Raw genomic sequence first — 16,053 nt, forward strand, 5'->3', positions numbered from 1 at the left:
GCACGTCCGTCCGACGCCCCGCTGTCACCACGCCCCTCGGCGCCTAGTTGCTACGTCACCGCGAGGGCGGAACTTCCTCTCTGGGCCGTGCTGTTTCCGACGTCGTCCGGAAGTCGGGTACTGGTCCCATCAGTACCTGGACGTCTGGTCTTGCCGCGTGCGGGTTCCTGCTCTTCCTCCTTAGGTGACCCTCGGGCATCGCCGCCGGCCCCTGACATAGTGCACGTCGGGGATTCCGTCGCCCTCGGCTCGTCTCCGGCGTGACTCCCACCCTGCTTCCCCGCGGAGTTTATCTGCCCTGTAGGGGGCTGTGTGCCGCCCATGGCGGGGGCCGCTCCGGCCACAGCCTTTGGGCAGGCGGTGATTGGCCCTCCGGGCTCGGGGAAGACCACGTACTGCCTGGGCATGAGTGAGTTCCTGCGCGCGCTAGGCCGGCGCGTGGCGGTGGTGAACCTGGACCCGGCCAACGAGGGGCTGCCGTACGAGTGCGCCGTGGACGTGGGCGAGCTGGTGGGGCTGGGCGACGTGATGGACGCGCTGCAGCTGGGGCCCAACGGCGGCCTGCTCTACTGCATGGAATACCTGGAGGCCAACCTGGACTGGCTGCGTGCCAAGCTCGACCCCCTCCGCGGTCACTACTTCCTCTTCGACTGCCCTGGCCAAGTGGAGCTCTGCACGCACCACGGAGCCCTGCGCAGCATCTTCTCCCAAATGGCGCAGTGGGACCTTAGGGTGCGTCTGGGGTTCGGCAGGCTAATTTTGCAGATGGAGGAACTGAGACGGGGGGGCAGATGCCATGCGCCCATGTCCCACAGCAAGGTAGGGCAGAGTCGCTTTGGAATAAAACAGGTGTGAGTTCGAATTCTGGCTCCGCCACTGACTCGGTGTGTAATCCTGGACAAGTCAGTTTATCTCTCTGAACCTCAGTTTTCTCATCTGTAAAGTGGATGTGTTATACCCAACTTGGGATTATTGGAAATATGGAAGGGGTTATGTGGAAAGTGGCATGGTGATTGTTGTGACTTAGTAGGCAAAAGAAAGTGAAAGAACAGAGTCAGATAAAGTGGGAATTGAACCAGTTGCCCACTGGGAGGCTCAGTGCAAGGCATCTTGTAGGAAAAAGTGCCCCGTATCTTTTGGGATAAGAAAGTGATTGGCTATTAGAATGAAAAACGAGGAGGAGGAGACTAGTGGGAAGGCTTGCTCTTTGTCCTCAGAAGTCCCAATCTGATAGGGGAGACATAGGCCCTAATGTTCTCTGCCTCCCCAGACCCCTCATCCTATTTCTTCCTTCCCTCCCAGCTGACTGCTGTCCATCTGGTGGACTCTCACTACTGCACAGACCCTGCCAAGTTCATTTCTGTACTGTGTACCTCCCTGGCCACTATGCTGCATGTGGAGCTGCCCCATGTCAACCTCCTCTCCAAGATGGACCTCATTGAGCATTATGGGAAGCTGGGTAAGAGCTCCTGTTCTGGCAGGCAAAAAGTAGGGCAGCATCTGGACTGGAGTGAAGCAGAGATCTCAACTGAAGGAAGCTGCCTCCAGGGACCATGCATGGTCTGATAATAGTAGCCACAGGCAGGCCCTGACCCCTGCCCATTTATTTTGTGCCACTCTGTGTCAGATACTGTTCTGGGTTTTGGGGACAAGAGAGCTACAGATGGTGATATGTATTATGAAGGAATTAGAAGGTGATGGGACAGTGAGTGGGAGTAAGGGAGTGAACAGTATCACGTGAACTGAGACCCAAATGGTGACAAGGAGGCAGAGACCAGTAGGAGCAAAGGCCCTTAGGGAAAGAGCTTTTTGTGCTCAAGGAAAAGGGGGTGGGGAGTGGGGGGAGCCCAGGGTAGCTGAGATAGTGGCTGGGGGAAGGGTGGTAGGAAGTGAGATCAGAGAGCTAGGCAGGGGCTGGAACCTGTATTGTTGAAACACAGAACAGCCATTGATGAATAAGAAACAAGAGAACAGCATGAACTGAAAAGGTCCTTCTGGCTGTTCTGTGGAGAATGAATGGAAAGGGGCAAGAATGAAAACAGATCCTGCAGGAGGTTTCTGCAGCAGCCCAGGCCATGGTAGTGGGAATGGAGAGAAGTAGATAGATTCAAAACTTACCCAAGAAATTGGATTTGCTGGTAGATTGGATGTGGAGACAGAGGAATTAAGATGACTCTCTGGTGTCTGACTGAGCCAGTGGATGAATAAAGGTGCCATTTGTCAAGGTGGGAAAGCCTGAGGGAGAAGCAGGCTGGTACTCGGCCAGGGTGTTGCCTGGGGGTCTAATGGCCGGCATTTTTTTCCCTGCAGAATTAGTGCTCTGCTGAGCTGGGGGCATCAGTTCCTTAAATAGCATCTCCTACCACAAAGGAACCTAGAGAACCAGCTGAAATGACCAGCAGTGAGCAGGAAGGGAGGTTGTTGGGAGAATAAAGTGTCAGGGCCTTGTCCAGGGAGAGTGACTGGCTAGTCAGGACATGGAGGCACCTTGGAGGGGCCACCTCAGCCTGAGTCCTGGTCTATCTCATGGCAAGCCCAGAAGCCCCATTTTCTCTCCACCCAGGTTTGCAGTCTTCCCAGGCCCCCTCCCACTTCACAGCCTCCAGCCCAGATGGCTTCATGCTGGTCCTCTACATTTCTAGCTCTAACTCCTGCCAGTCATCCTCACAAGAAACAAGTGCAAACCAGATCAGGCAACTGAGACCCAGAGACATTATATGAATAGCCCAAAGCCAATCACTCAGCTAGTATATTAGCTGAGATGAAATCTAAACCCGGGTGTACCTGGCTCCAGTTTCTTAATTCTCAGTGAGAAGCATACCTGTCAGGCAATCTAAGAAGTTTGCTGGGATGCCCAGGACTTTTTTCTGCACAGACATAGGGATGTCTGTTTCTAATTAGAGCTGATTAGAACACAGGAAGTAGAGCGCAGGGAGTTGGTCAGTCCCCTCAGCTCACTCTGGGATGGACCTGCTGAGTAGCCTAACTGCTTGAGTTTTCCAGGCAAAAATAGTGCAAGGAGGCCCACTTTCCTCCTCTTAGTGGGAAGTTTGTATTCACAATACTGAGTCAGGGACCTCTGAGTCCTCTAGTCTGGTCTTCTCGTTTTACATTAGGAAGGAACTGGTCCAGAAAGGGAAAGTGATTTTCCCAAGAGACAACCCTGCTAGATAGAGTCCTTGCAGTGTGTGTGTGTGTGTGTGTGTGTGTGTGTGTGCCGGGTCCCAAGGGTGCTGCCTGACTGTGAGCCTCGTGAGGAGGGCCCAGGCACTGTTCTTGGTACATCTTCCCTGTCCTCAAGTCATTAGCCTGATGCCAGCTGCTCCTGAACACCAGTTTCTCTTCTTAGCCTTCAACCTGGACTACTATACAGAGGTCCTGGACCTCTCCTACCTGCTTGACCACCTGGCTTCTGATCCTTTTTTCCGCCACTACCGTCAGCTCAATGAGAAACTGGTGCAGCTCATCGAAGACTACAGCCTGGTCTCCTTCATCCCTCTCAACATCCAGGTACAAGCACGCTTCACTTTATTGTGCTTCTCAGATACTAATTCTTTCTTCCTTTCTGTCTTTTTCTTTCTTTCTTTCTTTCTTTCTTTCTTTCTTTCTTTCTTTCTTTCTTTCTTTCTTTCTTTCTTTTTTGTAACACAAATTGAAGGTTTATTGCAATCCTGCGTTGAACAAGTCTGTGGGCACCATTTTTCCCACAGTATTTGCCCACTTTATGTGTCTGTGTCACGTTTTGGTAATTCTCACAATATTTCAAACTTTTTCATTATTATTACATCTGTTATAGTGATCTGTGATCAGTGATCTTTGATGTTTCTGGGGTTTTTTTTCTTTTTTTTTTTTTTTTTTTTTGAAGTATAGTCAGTTTACAATTTGTCAACTTCCGGTGTACAGCACAATGCTTCAGTCATACATGAATATGCATATATTCGTTTTCATATTCTTTTTCACCGTAAGTGATGTTACTGTTGTAATTGTTTTGGGGCACCACCAACTGCACCCATATAAGATGGTGAACTTAACCTATAAATGTTATGTGTGTTTTGACTGCTCTACTGACTGGCTGTTCCCCCATCTCTCTCCCTCTCCTCCGGCCTCCATATTCCCTGAGACACGCCAGTGTGAGGATTAGGTCAGTTAATAACCCTACAATGGCCCCTAAGTGTTCAAGTGAAAGGAAGAGCATCACATCTCTCACTCTAACAGCTAGACATGATAAAGCTTAGTGAGGAAGGCATGTTGAAAGCCAAGACAGGCTGAAAGCAAGGCCTCTTGCACCAAACAGTTAGCCAAGTTGTAAATGCAAAGGAAAAGTTCCTGAAGGAAGTGAAAAGTGCTACTCCAAGTGGACACAGGAATGATAAGAAAGCAAAACAGCCTTGATGCTGATAAGGAGAAAGTTTTAGTGGTCTGGATAGATCAAACCAGCCACAACATTTCCTTAAGCCAAAGCAAGACCCTAATTTTTTTCAGTTCTCTGAAGGCTGAGAGAGGTGAGGAAGCTGCCAAAGAAAAGTTTGAAGCTAGCAGAGGCTTAAGGAAAGAAACATCTCCATGACATCAAAGCGTAAGGTGAAACAGCAAGTGCTGATGTAGAAGCTACAGCAGGTTACCCAGAGCATCTAGCTGGGATCATTCATGAAGGTGGCTACACTAAACAGATTTTCAGTGTAGACAGGACAGCCTTCTGTTGGGAGAAGATGCCATCTAGGACTTTCATAGCTAGGGAGAAGTCAGTGCCTGGCTTCAAAGCTTCCAGGGACAAGATGAGTCTTTTATGAGGCACTAATGGCGGCTGGTGACTTTAAGTTGAAGCCAATGCTTATTTACCATTCCAAAAATCCTAGGGCCCTTGAGAATTATGCTAAATCTACTCTGCCTGTGCTCTGTAAGTGGAACGACAGAGCCTGGATGACAGCACATCTATTTAAACATGGTTTACTAAATATTTTAAGCCCAGTATTGAGACCTACTACCAGAAAAAAGGATTCTTTCTAAAATATTACTGTTCATTGACAATGCACCTGGTCACTCAAGAGTTCTGATGGAGATAGTTTTCATGCCTGCTAACACAACATCCATTCTGCAGCCCATGGATCAAGGAGTAATTTTAAGTTTCAAGTCTTAGTATTTAATAAATACAGTTCATAAGGCTCTAGCTGCTGTATGTAGTGATTCCTCTCACGGATCTGGGCAAAGTGAACTGAAAAGCTGGAAAGGGGTTAGCATTCTTGATGCCATTAAGAACATTCATGACTCGTGGGAAGAGGTCAAAGTATCAGCATTAACAGGAGTTTGAAAGAAGTTAATTCCCTCATGGATGACTTTGAGGGGTTCAGGACCTCAGTGGAGGAGTCACTGCAGAGGTGGTAGAAACAGCAGGAGAACTAGAATTAGAAGTGGAGCCTGAAGATGTACCTCAATTGCTGCAATCTCATAAAATGTGAATGGATGAGGAGTTGCTTCTTATGGATAAGCAAAGAAATTGGTTTCTTGAGATGGAATCTACTCCTGGTGAAGATGCTGTGAAGATTGTTGAAATGAGGAGGAGGGTATAGCTGAGTGGTAGAGTGCATGCTTAGCATCCTGGGTTCAATCCCCAGTACCTCTGTTAAAAAATAAATAAATAAAAATATGAAACCTAATTACCCCCCCCCCAAAAAAACCCCCCAAACAAACAAACAAAAAAAGAAACCTTGTTGAAATGACAATAAAGGAGTTAGAATATTACATACGCTTAGTTGCTAAAGTAGCAGCAGTGTTTCAGAAGATTGACTCCAGTTTTTAAAGAAGTTCTACTGTGGGTAAAATGCTATCAAACAGCATTGCATGCTACAGAGAAATCATTCATGAAAGGAAGAATCAATCGATGTGGCAAATTTCATTGCTGTCTTACTTTAAGAAATTGCCACAGCCACCCCAGCCTTCAGCAGCTACCACCCTGATCAGTCATCAGTCATCAACACCAAGGCAAGAACTTCTACTAGCAAAAAGACTACAACTTGCTGAAGGCTCAGATGATGGTTAGCATTTTTTTTTAGCAATAAAGTATTTTTTAATTAAGATAAGTACATTTATATTTTTTGAACACAGTGCTATTATACACTTAATAGACTATAGTAAAATATAAACATGAAATATGCACTGGGAAACCAAAAAATTTGTGTGATTCACTTTATTGCGATAGTTGCTTTATTCTGATGGTCTGGAATCCAATCCACATCTCTGAGGTGTGCCTGTGTGCCTCTACTGGGCACTAAGAGGCCTTACCCCTTGGATATCGACTCTGAAGTGCCTGGGACCTCACCATGCCAAGGGTATAGGAGGCTTTGATGACTTAAGCAATGGTCTTGGTCCAGGGTCCGACTCTCATTCGGTCCCCTTGGTTTCCAGACCACGGTGGGCAGGATTTCAGTAAAGAGGGTGGGCCAAGCTTTGGTCCTGTCTGTTCTGTATTGCTGGGTTCTCTCTACACATGTTCCTTCCTTAGTGTGAAAATGGCTAAGTTCAGAAAATCACCAGCAAGGGACTTGGCCAAGGCCAGGGACAGGTCTTTGAGGCTTCTTCAAGATGGGCAACTGCCTGTTGTCTTTGCAGAGTAGTACCCAACCCTGTGCCTCTCACCTTGCACCCTACAAAGGTGCCTGGGCGTCAACGGTGCACGTTAGATTCCTTTCTGCAGTGGGTAGACTTAAGCAAACTTGTCTCTTTCCTGTTTAATGCCACACTTTTCTCCTCTAAAATGAGGAAGTGAACCATATAATATTAATTGTAACAATTACCATTCATTGAAGGCTTTCCATGCTAGGCATTATACTAAGGGCTGTACATGCATTATTTTGATCTCTTTCCCAGCCTGTGATACAGCGACCATTTTATCACTTTTATGTGGATAAACAAATAGTTTATATACATATTTATTGGATGCCTCCTGTTAGCTAAGTACTGTGCCCAGCACTGGGGATGAGTCCCTGATCTCAAGGGGTGCACAGTCAAGTAGGAGAGGCAGGGGAGTTAATAACTTGTTAATAACTTAATAAGATGGTCAGATCACAGCTGCTGTAGGGCTACACCTGGGGGACTATAGGTGTGCATAGAGGAGCTTATCTGTTCTAATTTGGCTGGGTGGGTAGTCAGGAAAGCTGGGGTGTAGCCAGGCCTCTGGGGACAGGTGGAATTACTCCAGGCCAAGGAATGCATGTACAGAGGCTTTCTGAGGCAAGATCGAGGCGGGTGTTTGGAGACAGCAGGTAGTTTGGAACAACCTCAATTGCACATACCTCTGTTCCACTCAGAGCTGTTTCTCTCTTCCCTACCCAGGACAAGGAGAGTATCCAGCGGGTCCTGCAGGCTGTGGATAAAGCCAATGGCTACTGCTTTGGGGTCCAGGAGCAACGGAGCCTGGAGGCCATGATGTCTGCTGCAATGGGAGCTGACTTCCATTTCTCCTCGTATCCTTACTCTATAGCCTCCACCACAGCCAAGAGGGGGAGACGTTGGGCTCAGGAATGGCCATGTCTGTCTTTGCAGATGATTGATCTCATGTTCACCAGTTGGGCTCCCTGGTGACTGGTCCCTTAGAAAACTTCGGGGTTGGCTGTACCTGAGGACAAGGGAGGATATTGATCAGAAGGAGCAACAAATACAGAGGCCCAGAAATGAAACGGCATTGGTCATTTGGGAGAGATCCAAGGGGTTTGGTTTGCCTGGTGTCTTGAGTGTGAAGGGGAAAGGGAGATGCAGTGGTACAGGGGAGGGAGGCAGGTGGGACTGGTGATGGAGGACCTGAGTGCCCTGCTTAAGTTGTGTGGACCTCAGCCTGTGGGTGGGCAGTTGGAACCAGCATACTATCGAGGGGCAGAGTGTGGCGTGATCAGATATACATGTTTGAAAAGCACCTCCAAGTGTAGAAAATGCCTTTAAGGAACGTGATTGGGGCTAGGAAAATCTTTACAGTCTCCAGGTGAGAACAGATGAAACAGTGAGACTAGAAAGAAGAGTGTGGACTGGAAAAACATTCAAGAGATAGACAGCCAGAGCTGGTGACCAGGAGGTTATGGGATAGAAGGAGGTAGCACAGAATTTAGACTCCCAGTTTTCTGGTTTAAACAGTGGTAGGGGTGGTTGTCCCTGAGGTCAGAAAAGGCAGAGGAGATAGCAGGTTTGTCATGTGGGTGAGAGAGGTGGGGGCTGGCAGCTGTGCTGTGTTTGAGGGGACCATTGGATGTGTTGGAACCTCGGTCTGTCTGATTGTAGAATCTCAGGTTCTGACACTGAGTCATCTAGTCGAGCAGCCATGGTCTAGCCGTAGTCTACCCGTCTCCTAGTCAGACCCCAGACCCAGAACTTAGGCTGGCCAGCCTCACAGGGCTCCATCAGCAATGTCATGGTCTTTTCCTGTGTGAACCTGACTGGTGTCCTTCCTGCCCCACTTTCCTGCAATCCCAGAGGGAGCTAGAAGGCAACCTACAGCCCAAGCAGAAATCTGTTGTTTTCTTGGAGCTCCCTTGAGTTCCCTCCTTTAACAGAACAAGAGAAGTCACAGACATTTATTGAGCACCTACTGTGTGCTGGTTGCCATGCAGGCACATTGTATTTGTTGTTTCATTTGATCTTCACCCTGTTTTACAGATGAGAGGAAGTGGCAAAATCAGGATTTGACCCCAGTGGCCTGGCTCCAGAGCATGTGCCATGACATGGAGCTGGAGGGTTAGCCTCTCTGGTCCTTTGCTTCTCAGCAGTGTGGGGAGAGGCAAACAGAGGAGCACTGGGGTCTGGAGGCTTTGAGGAGCTTCTCAAACCCAGTTGGTCCGGGTTGCCTGAAGCTATAATTATGAGGAAGAGAGCAGGATGGGAGGAACCTGCCAGATGTGATTGGAAGGTGGGCATCAGGAGAGATCAGGTCCCGCCCAGACCAGTTCCCCATCCTTGCTTGTGCTGTCAGCCTTGACGAACCCTCCATCAGCACCCTGGGCCTCCAGGAGAAGTACCTGGCACCCTCTGAGCAGTCAGTGGAGCAGGAGGCCATGCAGCTATAGCAACAAGCTGGGCTCTGGAGAGCAAGACGCACGACCCAGCAGTGGGGAAAGTGATGGCTCCCAGAGAGCAGCGGACAGCTCAGCAGCTCTGCAGATCTAAGAGCAGTCCTCCCACCCAGAGATGGGAGACTGGCGAGGGGACACTCAGCCCTGCAGAGGACTTCTGGCCAAAAGCCAGACATGTCACCAAGCAGAACACCCATTACACTCTCAGTGTTCATGAGCTCTGGACGCTGCCACCAGGAATTCAGCGCTGGCCCCGCTCGGGCTATGATGGAGTGTACTACAATACAAGAGTTTATTTTCTACTTTTTGTGGCTTCCAAACTTTCTTCAACCACCCAGGCCAAGAGAGTTGGGAATGGGGGGTTGGGAACTGGGAATGTCACCTTTCCTCAGAAGAGCCGTTTCTTCACAGGACATTGCTTCCCCCAAAGCACAGGGTTATATCAGAGGATTGATTCAGAGTCTCCAGTTGTGCACTTTTCTTAATCTTCAGTTTGAACAGTGAACCTCATGCCTGAGCTTTCACAGGCAAGACTTCCTAGCAGATCTTACAATGTTTTATTTTCATTGTATTTATTTCAGTTTTATTTTTTGCAGGGCAAGTGTTAATTAGTTTTCCATTTATAGTTGTGATTAAAAGTTTACTTTAAAATGAAATCACTTATACAAAATGAGTTGTTTAAAGAAAAATATTAGTGTCTAATATCATACCATGAGGGCTGTAGCAAAAATTAAGACGGCTTTAAGTTGGAAATGCTGGTGTTTGCTTCCTTTGCTCTTCTTGCAACTGGTTGGGTGCAATTCCTATTTTCAACCAGCAGGTGGCATTCCAGGCTTACTTTTTTAATTTTAATTTTGTTTTTTCAGTTGTAGTCTTAGAAGCAGAAGGAAACAGATGGCAGTTGTGCCAGAAGTCTTATTTGCAGACATTCCATCCAGTTAACACATGGGAAAGGCTTAGCTTTTTACAAAGGGCTTCCACACACAGTCCTCATGTGGCTTTTATAGCAACTCCCAGAGATGTAGACAAGAGGGGAGTATTAACTAAGCTGCACTTTTACAGTAAGGAAACAGAAAGATGAGGAGTTTGAACTCCGGTTAGCCTCTCAGTTCACTTTGCTGACTTCTTAACTGGTGAACACTTAATGGTGAAAAGTCATGGCCCTTCTCCCACAGGATTTGTAGCCAATCAGGGCAAAGAATTTAAACACGTGTAGAGTATTATTTTATCATAAATCAAGGGGGAGACAGATGACTGGTGGTTTGGGCAGTTGGAGAATTCAACTTGGAAAACTGTTCTGAAGTGGCATTGAGATTGAGTGACTCAGCTTTGCTTCCCAGTTTTGGCCTCCAGAGCAGGAAGCAGAAGAGTGGGGGGCTATGAGGAGGCTCCCCGGGCTGGAACAGTATGAAAGCAGCCAACCTCTGCTCCCACGCCTGGCCGCATGGGGGATAATAACTGGGTGCTGTTTCCCCTGCCTTTCATCTGAGGAGTTCAAAGCACCTTAACCCTATTAACACCACACACAGTTGTTAATACTGGTGGGGACGATCACCAGTGCAAGCCAGGGAAACTGAGGCCAGGAGGTACTGCCTGGGGCTCCCTGTGAGTCACCTATGGGGACTGGAGCCCAGGAATCCTGACGCCCAGGCAGCTGGACAAATCCTTCACCAGTTAGAGCATGAGGGTGGATGCTGCCCTTTTTGAAACTAGTACCGATAGTTGTGGTCATGGGTTTTGATGCTTACGCCATCACGGAGGCCCCAGCTCTCACCAAAGCACACCAGTTGGAAGGAAGGCGTCATTTAGAACTTTATGGCCTCACATCCAAGTGCCCTCGGCATTTATTCTCTGCAGTTATGGAGTGGAGGATGGAAATATTCAGGACTTTATTTTCCAGCCTTGGTGTGACAGCAAGGCTGTCTTCTCCTCTGGTAAATGGAGTTCTGTTTACCTCCCACTGATAGCAACATGATTTTCTCTTCCCTCTGTCATGGGGAGGGGACAGCTAATGCAGAAAAGCAGAGGCATCTGGGTTCCAAGTGAGGTCTGTTCAGTGTGAAGTTTGTAGGGTAAGAGAAAAACCATCCTCAATTTGGCTGGCATATGACAACCATCCTTAAGACTTTTATTTATTTTTGAATTTTTTTTTCTGGGGTGAGGTAGTTAGGTTTTATTTGTTAATGGAAGTACTAGGGATTGAACCCAGGACCTCGTGCATGCTGAGCATGCACTCCACCACTGAGCTATACCCTTCCCTCCTTAAGATTTCTTTTTTTCCTGATAAAAATAGAGAAGTAAAAAACTTGGAAAATGAAAATGTCACCCATAATCCCACCACACAAATAATATTTATAATTTATAATAAATTTCCTATTCAAATGTATAAATACAGTTTGTGTTTTATCTTTTAGTCTTATTTTTCTACACATTTGGAGGGATAGCTATAGCATTTATATACATGGGGTATGTTACTGCTTTGTAGCCTGCTTTTTTCAGTTAACATTATTTCATGTAATTAAAAATATAAAGACCTTTTAAATGTCTACATGATAATATTCTGTAGTACAGCCATAACATTGCTTATCCAGATTCCCATAGTTAGCCTATAAGTCGTTACCAATCTTTTTTGCTGTTGTAAATAGTGGTGTTATTAACATCTTTGTACCCGATAGATTCTGGATTCATATTGCCAAGATGCCTTCCAGAAAAGTGCTGTTTACATCTCACAGACACAGTCTGGAAGTGCTACACACACACACACACACACACACACACACACACACACACACACACACACACACACACACACACACACACACACACACACACACACACACACACACACACACACACACACACACGACTTCACTTGGCAATCCTGAATGACTTCTGGAGGGAGGAAACCATCCTGATACGCGTTTCCTGGCTCTGAACTGGGGACCCCCAACAACTGAGAGATAGCATTTGGAACTTAGAGACCACATCTAATTGGAAAGGCCTCCAGTCCAGGCAAAGAGGCTTAGGAGTGAGGGTGACACCCTAAAGCCCACAGAGCTGTAGCACAGCCAGTCTGCTCTCAGCTGTTTCTGAATTAGCAAAATGCTCAGACACAGTGGCTGAGAATAGGAAGCCTGATCCCATTAGGGTCTGTGGGAAGGTCGATCTGAGAGATTCTTTGTCATTTCTCAAGGCTCCTGAGAGGGACGAGGCTGTGACTTCCCAGCATTACTAAGGCCCAACCTGTTTTTGAAAGCAGCCGGGAGGCCAAACTATCTCAGAATCCTGGAGGGAAATTCTCTATCAAGCTGAGTAGCTCCCCTCCTCTCCCTCTTCTCTCTTGTCCCTGGCTGTTGAGCCTTTACCCAGCCTGGTCCAGGCTGCTCATCTCCCCATCTCCCCTTTAGAAGGTAGAGTCCCAGATTAGCACATACCTCAATGGCATCAGGCTTGCTGAGAATAGGGGAAAGCCAGATGCCTCATTTCCAACCCATTGTGTCCTCCATTTCCAGCCAGGGAGCCAACTCCAGGCAGCCCCAGAAACCCAGGTGTCCAGGTGGCCTACGACTGAGGGACTATGAGATGGGCTGGGGATTCTGAGCTCAGCTGAGGTGAAAAATGTGAGTACTGGTAAAATGCTCTGGATTAGAATACATACATAGTGAAGTTTACCTTTTTTTCCTCCCCACCCAAAACCCAGAAGCAGTCATGGAGGAGAGAGATGAGAGGCCCCTTCAAAGTCATCTCAAATAAACAAAATTTAAAGCAGTGAGCTTACTGTGAAAAACAGCTTCAAGAATGTTGCCTGGTGCTCCCCTTCACACTGGATTGTTGCCTCTTCCTGTATATTAATCCTGGAGTCTCCACATCGCTTTGTGGAGTCATAGAAACAGCAAAGAAGGGATATTGGGCAAACTCATAAGTCATACCAGTGGTCACGTAATCTACTCTGAGCTAAAAACCAATCCTCTCCACAGTCAGACAAGGAAACTTCAGGTTAACTTTGGTCTGGAGGAAGAAAGACTAAAGAGAAGGAAAGTCTTTCCTTCTCTTTTAACAAATATTTATTGAATTCAATAATCTGGTGTATTAAATACTGTACATAGCCATAGATTAAAGACATTTTGCTTTTCAGAGTCTTGGATTTCTCCCCTTTATCTCTAGACAGAGTTAAATTTCTCAGAGAGCAGTAAGGAGAAGATTGGGTGGAGATGAGAGATGAGTCAGCCCTCTGACACCCCCAGGGTGACATACCTGTCTGCTGCCCCCACAGACATTCCTGATTCCTGACTCAGTGGGTAGGTAGGGCTGGGGGGTTGTGAGAGGAGGCAGACCATCCCTGCAGAAACCTGCCTTCCCCATCCCCCCTCCCACGCACAGCAGGGATGTGGGGAACAGCTGAGACCCTGTTAACAGGGTGAAGAATTGAAAAGGAACAAAGGATGTAACCAGGTTAAGGAAATCTTGGTGAATGAGCCAGGAAATTGGTCAACCATACAGGTTTTTCTCATTTAAGACAATCCCTTTCTGCCAGACCCTGGAGTGGCTTTAGATAAAGTAGAGTAAGAAGTCTTTCCTGGTTCTTAGAAAGTCTGAGAAAGGAGCAGGGCAGCATAGTATAAGGTGGTTCTTTTCAAATTTATTTTTATCTCGTGAAACTCCAATATACAAAACAGACATATGTGTGGCTCTTTTAGCCAATGCGTGTGGAAACCGGGGAAACCCTGACCACTGGTCTCCTGCCCTATGGCAGCTTCTGGGGGAACCCTCTGAAAACAGCTGTTGTAGTTTAAAAATCGTGGGCCTTGGGGTCAGACTCCTTCCACTCCCCAGGCACACAAGTCATTGTATAACCTTGGTTATTAGGTTATTTAGCTGCTCTGAGCCTCAGTCTCTTCATGTGCAAAACAAAGATGATAATAGTATTGCTGTGAGGATAAAAGTATGAAACTGCCTGGCACATAGCGGTGAGGCCAGGTGCCCTTATTACTGTACTCTGTTCTCTAGGAAGAAGCGTGAGTGAGGCACTTTTAGAAGAGCAATCTTGGAGGAAGCATTTGAAATCAGGTTTTCCTAAAAAGGCAGTTGGAGGGTGTGTGTGTGTGTGTGTGTGTGTGTGTGGGTGTGGGTGTGTGTGTGTGTGTGTGTGTGTGTGTGTGTGTGTGTGTGTGTGTGTGTGTGTGTGTCTCCCCTCAATGCCTTGCCTTCCAACACCTGCTCCTGTGGATCTACACAGCCAACTTGGACTTTGCTCTCTGAAGTAACTACATATAAGAGAAAGAAGAGTACATACTTTCCCTAGAAAATTTTAGGTTGCAAATATTCCCCATACAACTCTTAAGAGACTTTCAAGAGGACCTGGCACTAAACCTGGCTCTAGGCATTTAGAAGGAAAACCTTGCTAGAGACACTATAGGAAGAAAGGACTGATTTTTTTTTACTGAGATATAATTCACCTATCATAAAATACATTTTTCTAAAGTGTACGGTTCAGTGTGTTTTCATAGATTCAGAAAGTTGTGCGACTATCACCACTATTTAAATCCAAAACACTTCATCACCCCAAAAGAAATTCCACATCCATTAACAGTAAGGCTAAAAAATTTTAAATGTCAAATTTAGGCCAGGAAAAGATGGCAAGAAATGGTCACTGAGACCCCACCCTGGGGTAACAGTAAGAAAGAAAGCTTTAGATAAAAAGGTCTGGGACCCAGTTCAGAAGCTGGTGCCTAAGCCAGCTCACAGCTAGCTGTCTGATTTGGTAATATTCCAATCCATAGCATCTGCTTTTGAAATCTGTCGACACCAACACGCTACCTTAGGGTAGTTCATTTCTTTCCCCATAGAGGGCAACCAAGAGTGGTACAGAGGGAGGAGGCAAAAGTCAAATGCTGAGAGAAAAGAAGAATTTCCTTTCCCAGGACCTACCCCATTAAGAGAAAGTCACCAGACCTGTCTGGTAAGAGAAACCAGGTCACTTCCAGAGCTGAGGGGGTGTCACTTGCCCTCTCACTGAGTCTCTGCCTGGTTTGGAACTTTGAAACTCAACACCCTTCTGGGAAAGGAGAGGAGAAAACAGGGAACCCAGAAAGCATCAGAGTGGTCCTGCCAGCTTCCCCTGTAGAATTAGTAGCTCTGATAAGAGCCCTTCAATTTTGGGTCCCATGGGTGTGACCAAATTGGACTCTGGAGAACTTGGTGAGGCTGGACTGTTTTCCCAGTTTTGCCAGGTAAAGGCGTGACCACCTGATTTGGGCCATATTCTCAGGTGACCCAGTGGGCATACTGGTCAGCTTTGGCAGTAAAGCTGTTCCTCAGGACTGGGCCTGATTATTCTGCTTTTGCACAGATATGCTGGATAAATCTTAGACTATTGATGCCGGAAGGATTAATAATAGCTAACGTACTGAATATGTACCATGGTCTACTTTACATGCATTTATTTTCTCAAACTTCATAGCAGCTCTTAAGAGGAAGGTACTATTTTTTAATCCCCACTTTACAAATGAGGACAGAAGGTAAGCATGGTTAAGAGCTTTGACCAAGGCAGGCTGGAAGTCAAACCCAGGCAGTTTTAACTCCCCATTTTTCGTTAGAAAGTCTTTAGTCTAAGCCCCTTATGATACAGAAGGGGAAACTGAGTCCTAGGGAGGTATGATGGCTTTTCCAAGGTCGCAAAGCCACTCAGGGACACATCCAAGCCTCCTGGCCACCAGTTCAGCGCTGCCTGGGCTCGCCGGGACTGTGGTGGGGACGCCGTAGTGGTCTTTTCCCAGCCGACTCTTCCCATCCGGCCGGCCCGGGCACCGCCGGTTCAGCAGATGACTCAAAGGGCGGGGACTGCTTTTTGCGCACGGTCCCGCCCCGTCCCGCTGCTCTGAGGATGCCGAGCTCTCGGGCCGGGCGGGTGGCAACTTGTCCGAGTGAAACCGGGAGAGCGCCGCCCCTGGCGCTCGGCGGGCGGCAGAGGCCCCTCAGTCAGGCAGCGCGTCAGGGAGCC

The 16,053-nt window shown here is 47.3% G+C and overlaps 1 protein-coding gene across 2 annotated transcripts; it reads left to right on the top strand.

The window, feature by feature from the left end:
• Positions 1–76: 76 nt before the first annotated feature.
• GPN2 (GPN-loop GTPase 2) lies at positions 77–9,709 on the top strand. 2 transcript variants are annotated; one of them, XM_045511407.2, is made up of 5 exons: positions 77–819; positions 1,303–1,459; positions 3,350–3,510; positions 7,330–7,460; positions 8,975–9,709. In XM_045511407.2, exons 1-5 carry the CDS (start codon positions 322–324, stop codon positions 9,045–9,047), a joined length of 1,020 nt encoding a protein of 339 aa, XP_045367363.1. In that variant the 5' UTR covers positions 77–321; the 3' UTR covers positions 9,048–9,709. The 2 variants fall into 2 exon arrangements, with proteins under 2 accessions (XP_045367363.1, XP_010946302.1); XM_010948000.3 differs by having other exon boundaries at positions 77–732.
• Positions 9,710–16,053: the final 6,344 nt, after the last annotated feature.

Source organism: Camelus bactrianus, chromosome 13 (assembly GCF_048773025.1).
Source record: "Camelus bactrianus isolate YW-2024 breed Bactrian camel chromosome 13, ASM4877302v1, whole genome shotgun sequence".
In the NCBI taxonomy this organism is placed as follows: domain Eukaryota; kingdom Metazoa; phylum Chordata; class Mammalia; order Artiodactyla; family Camelidae; genus Camelus; species Camelus bactrianus.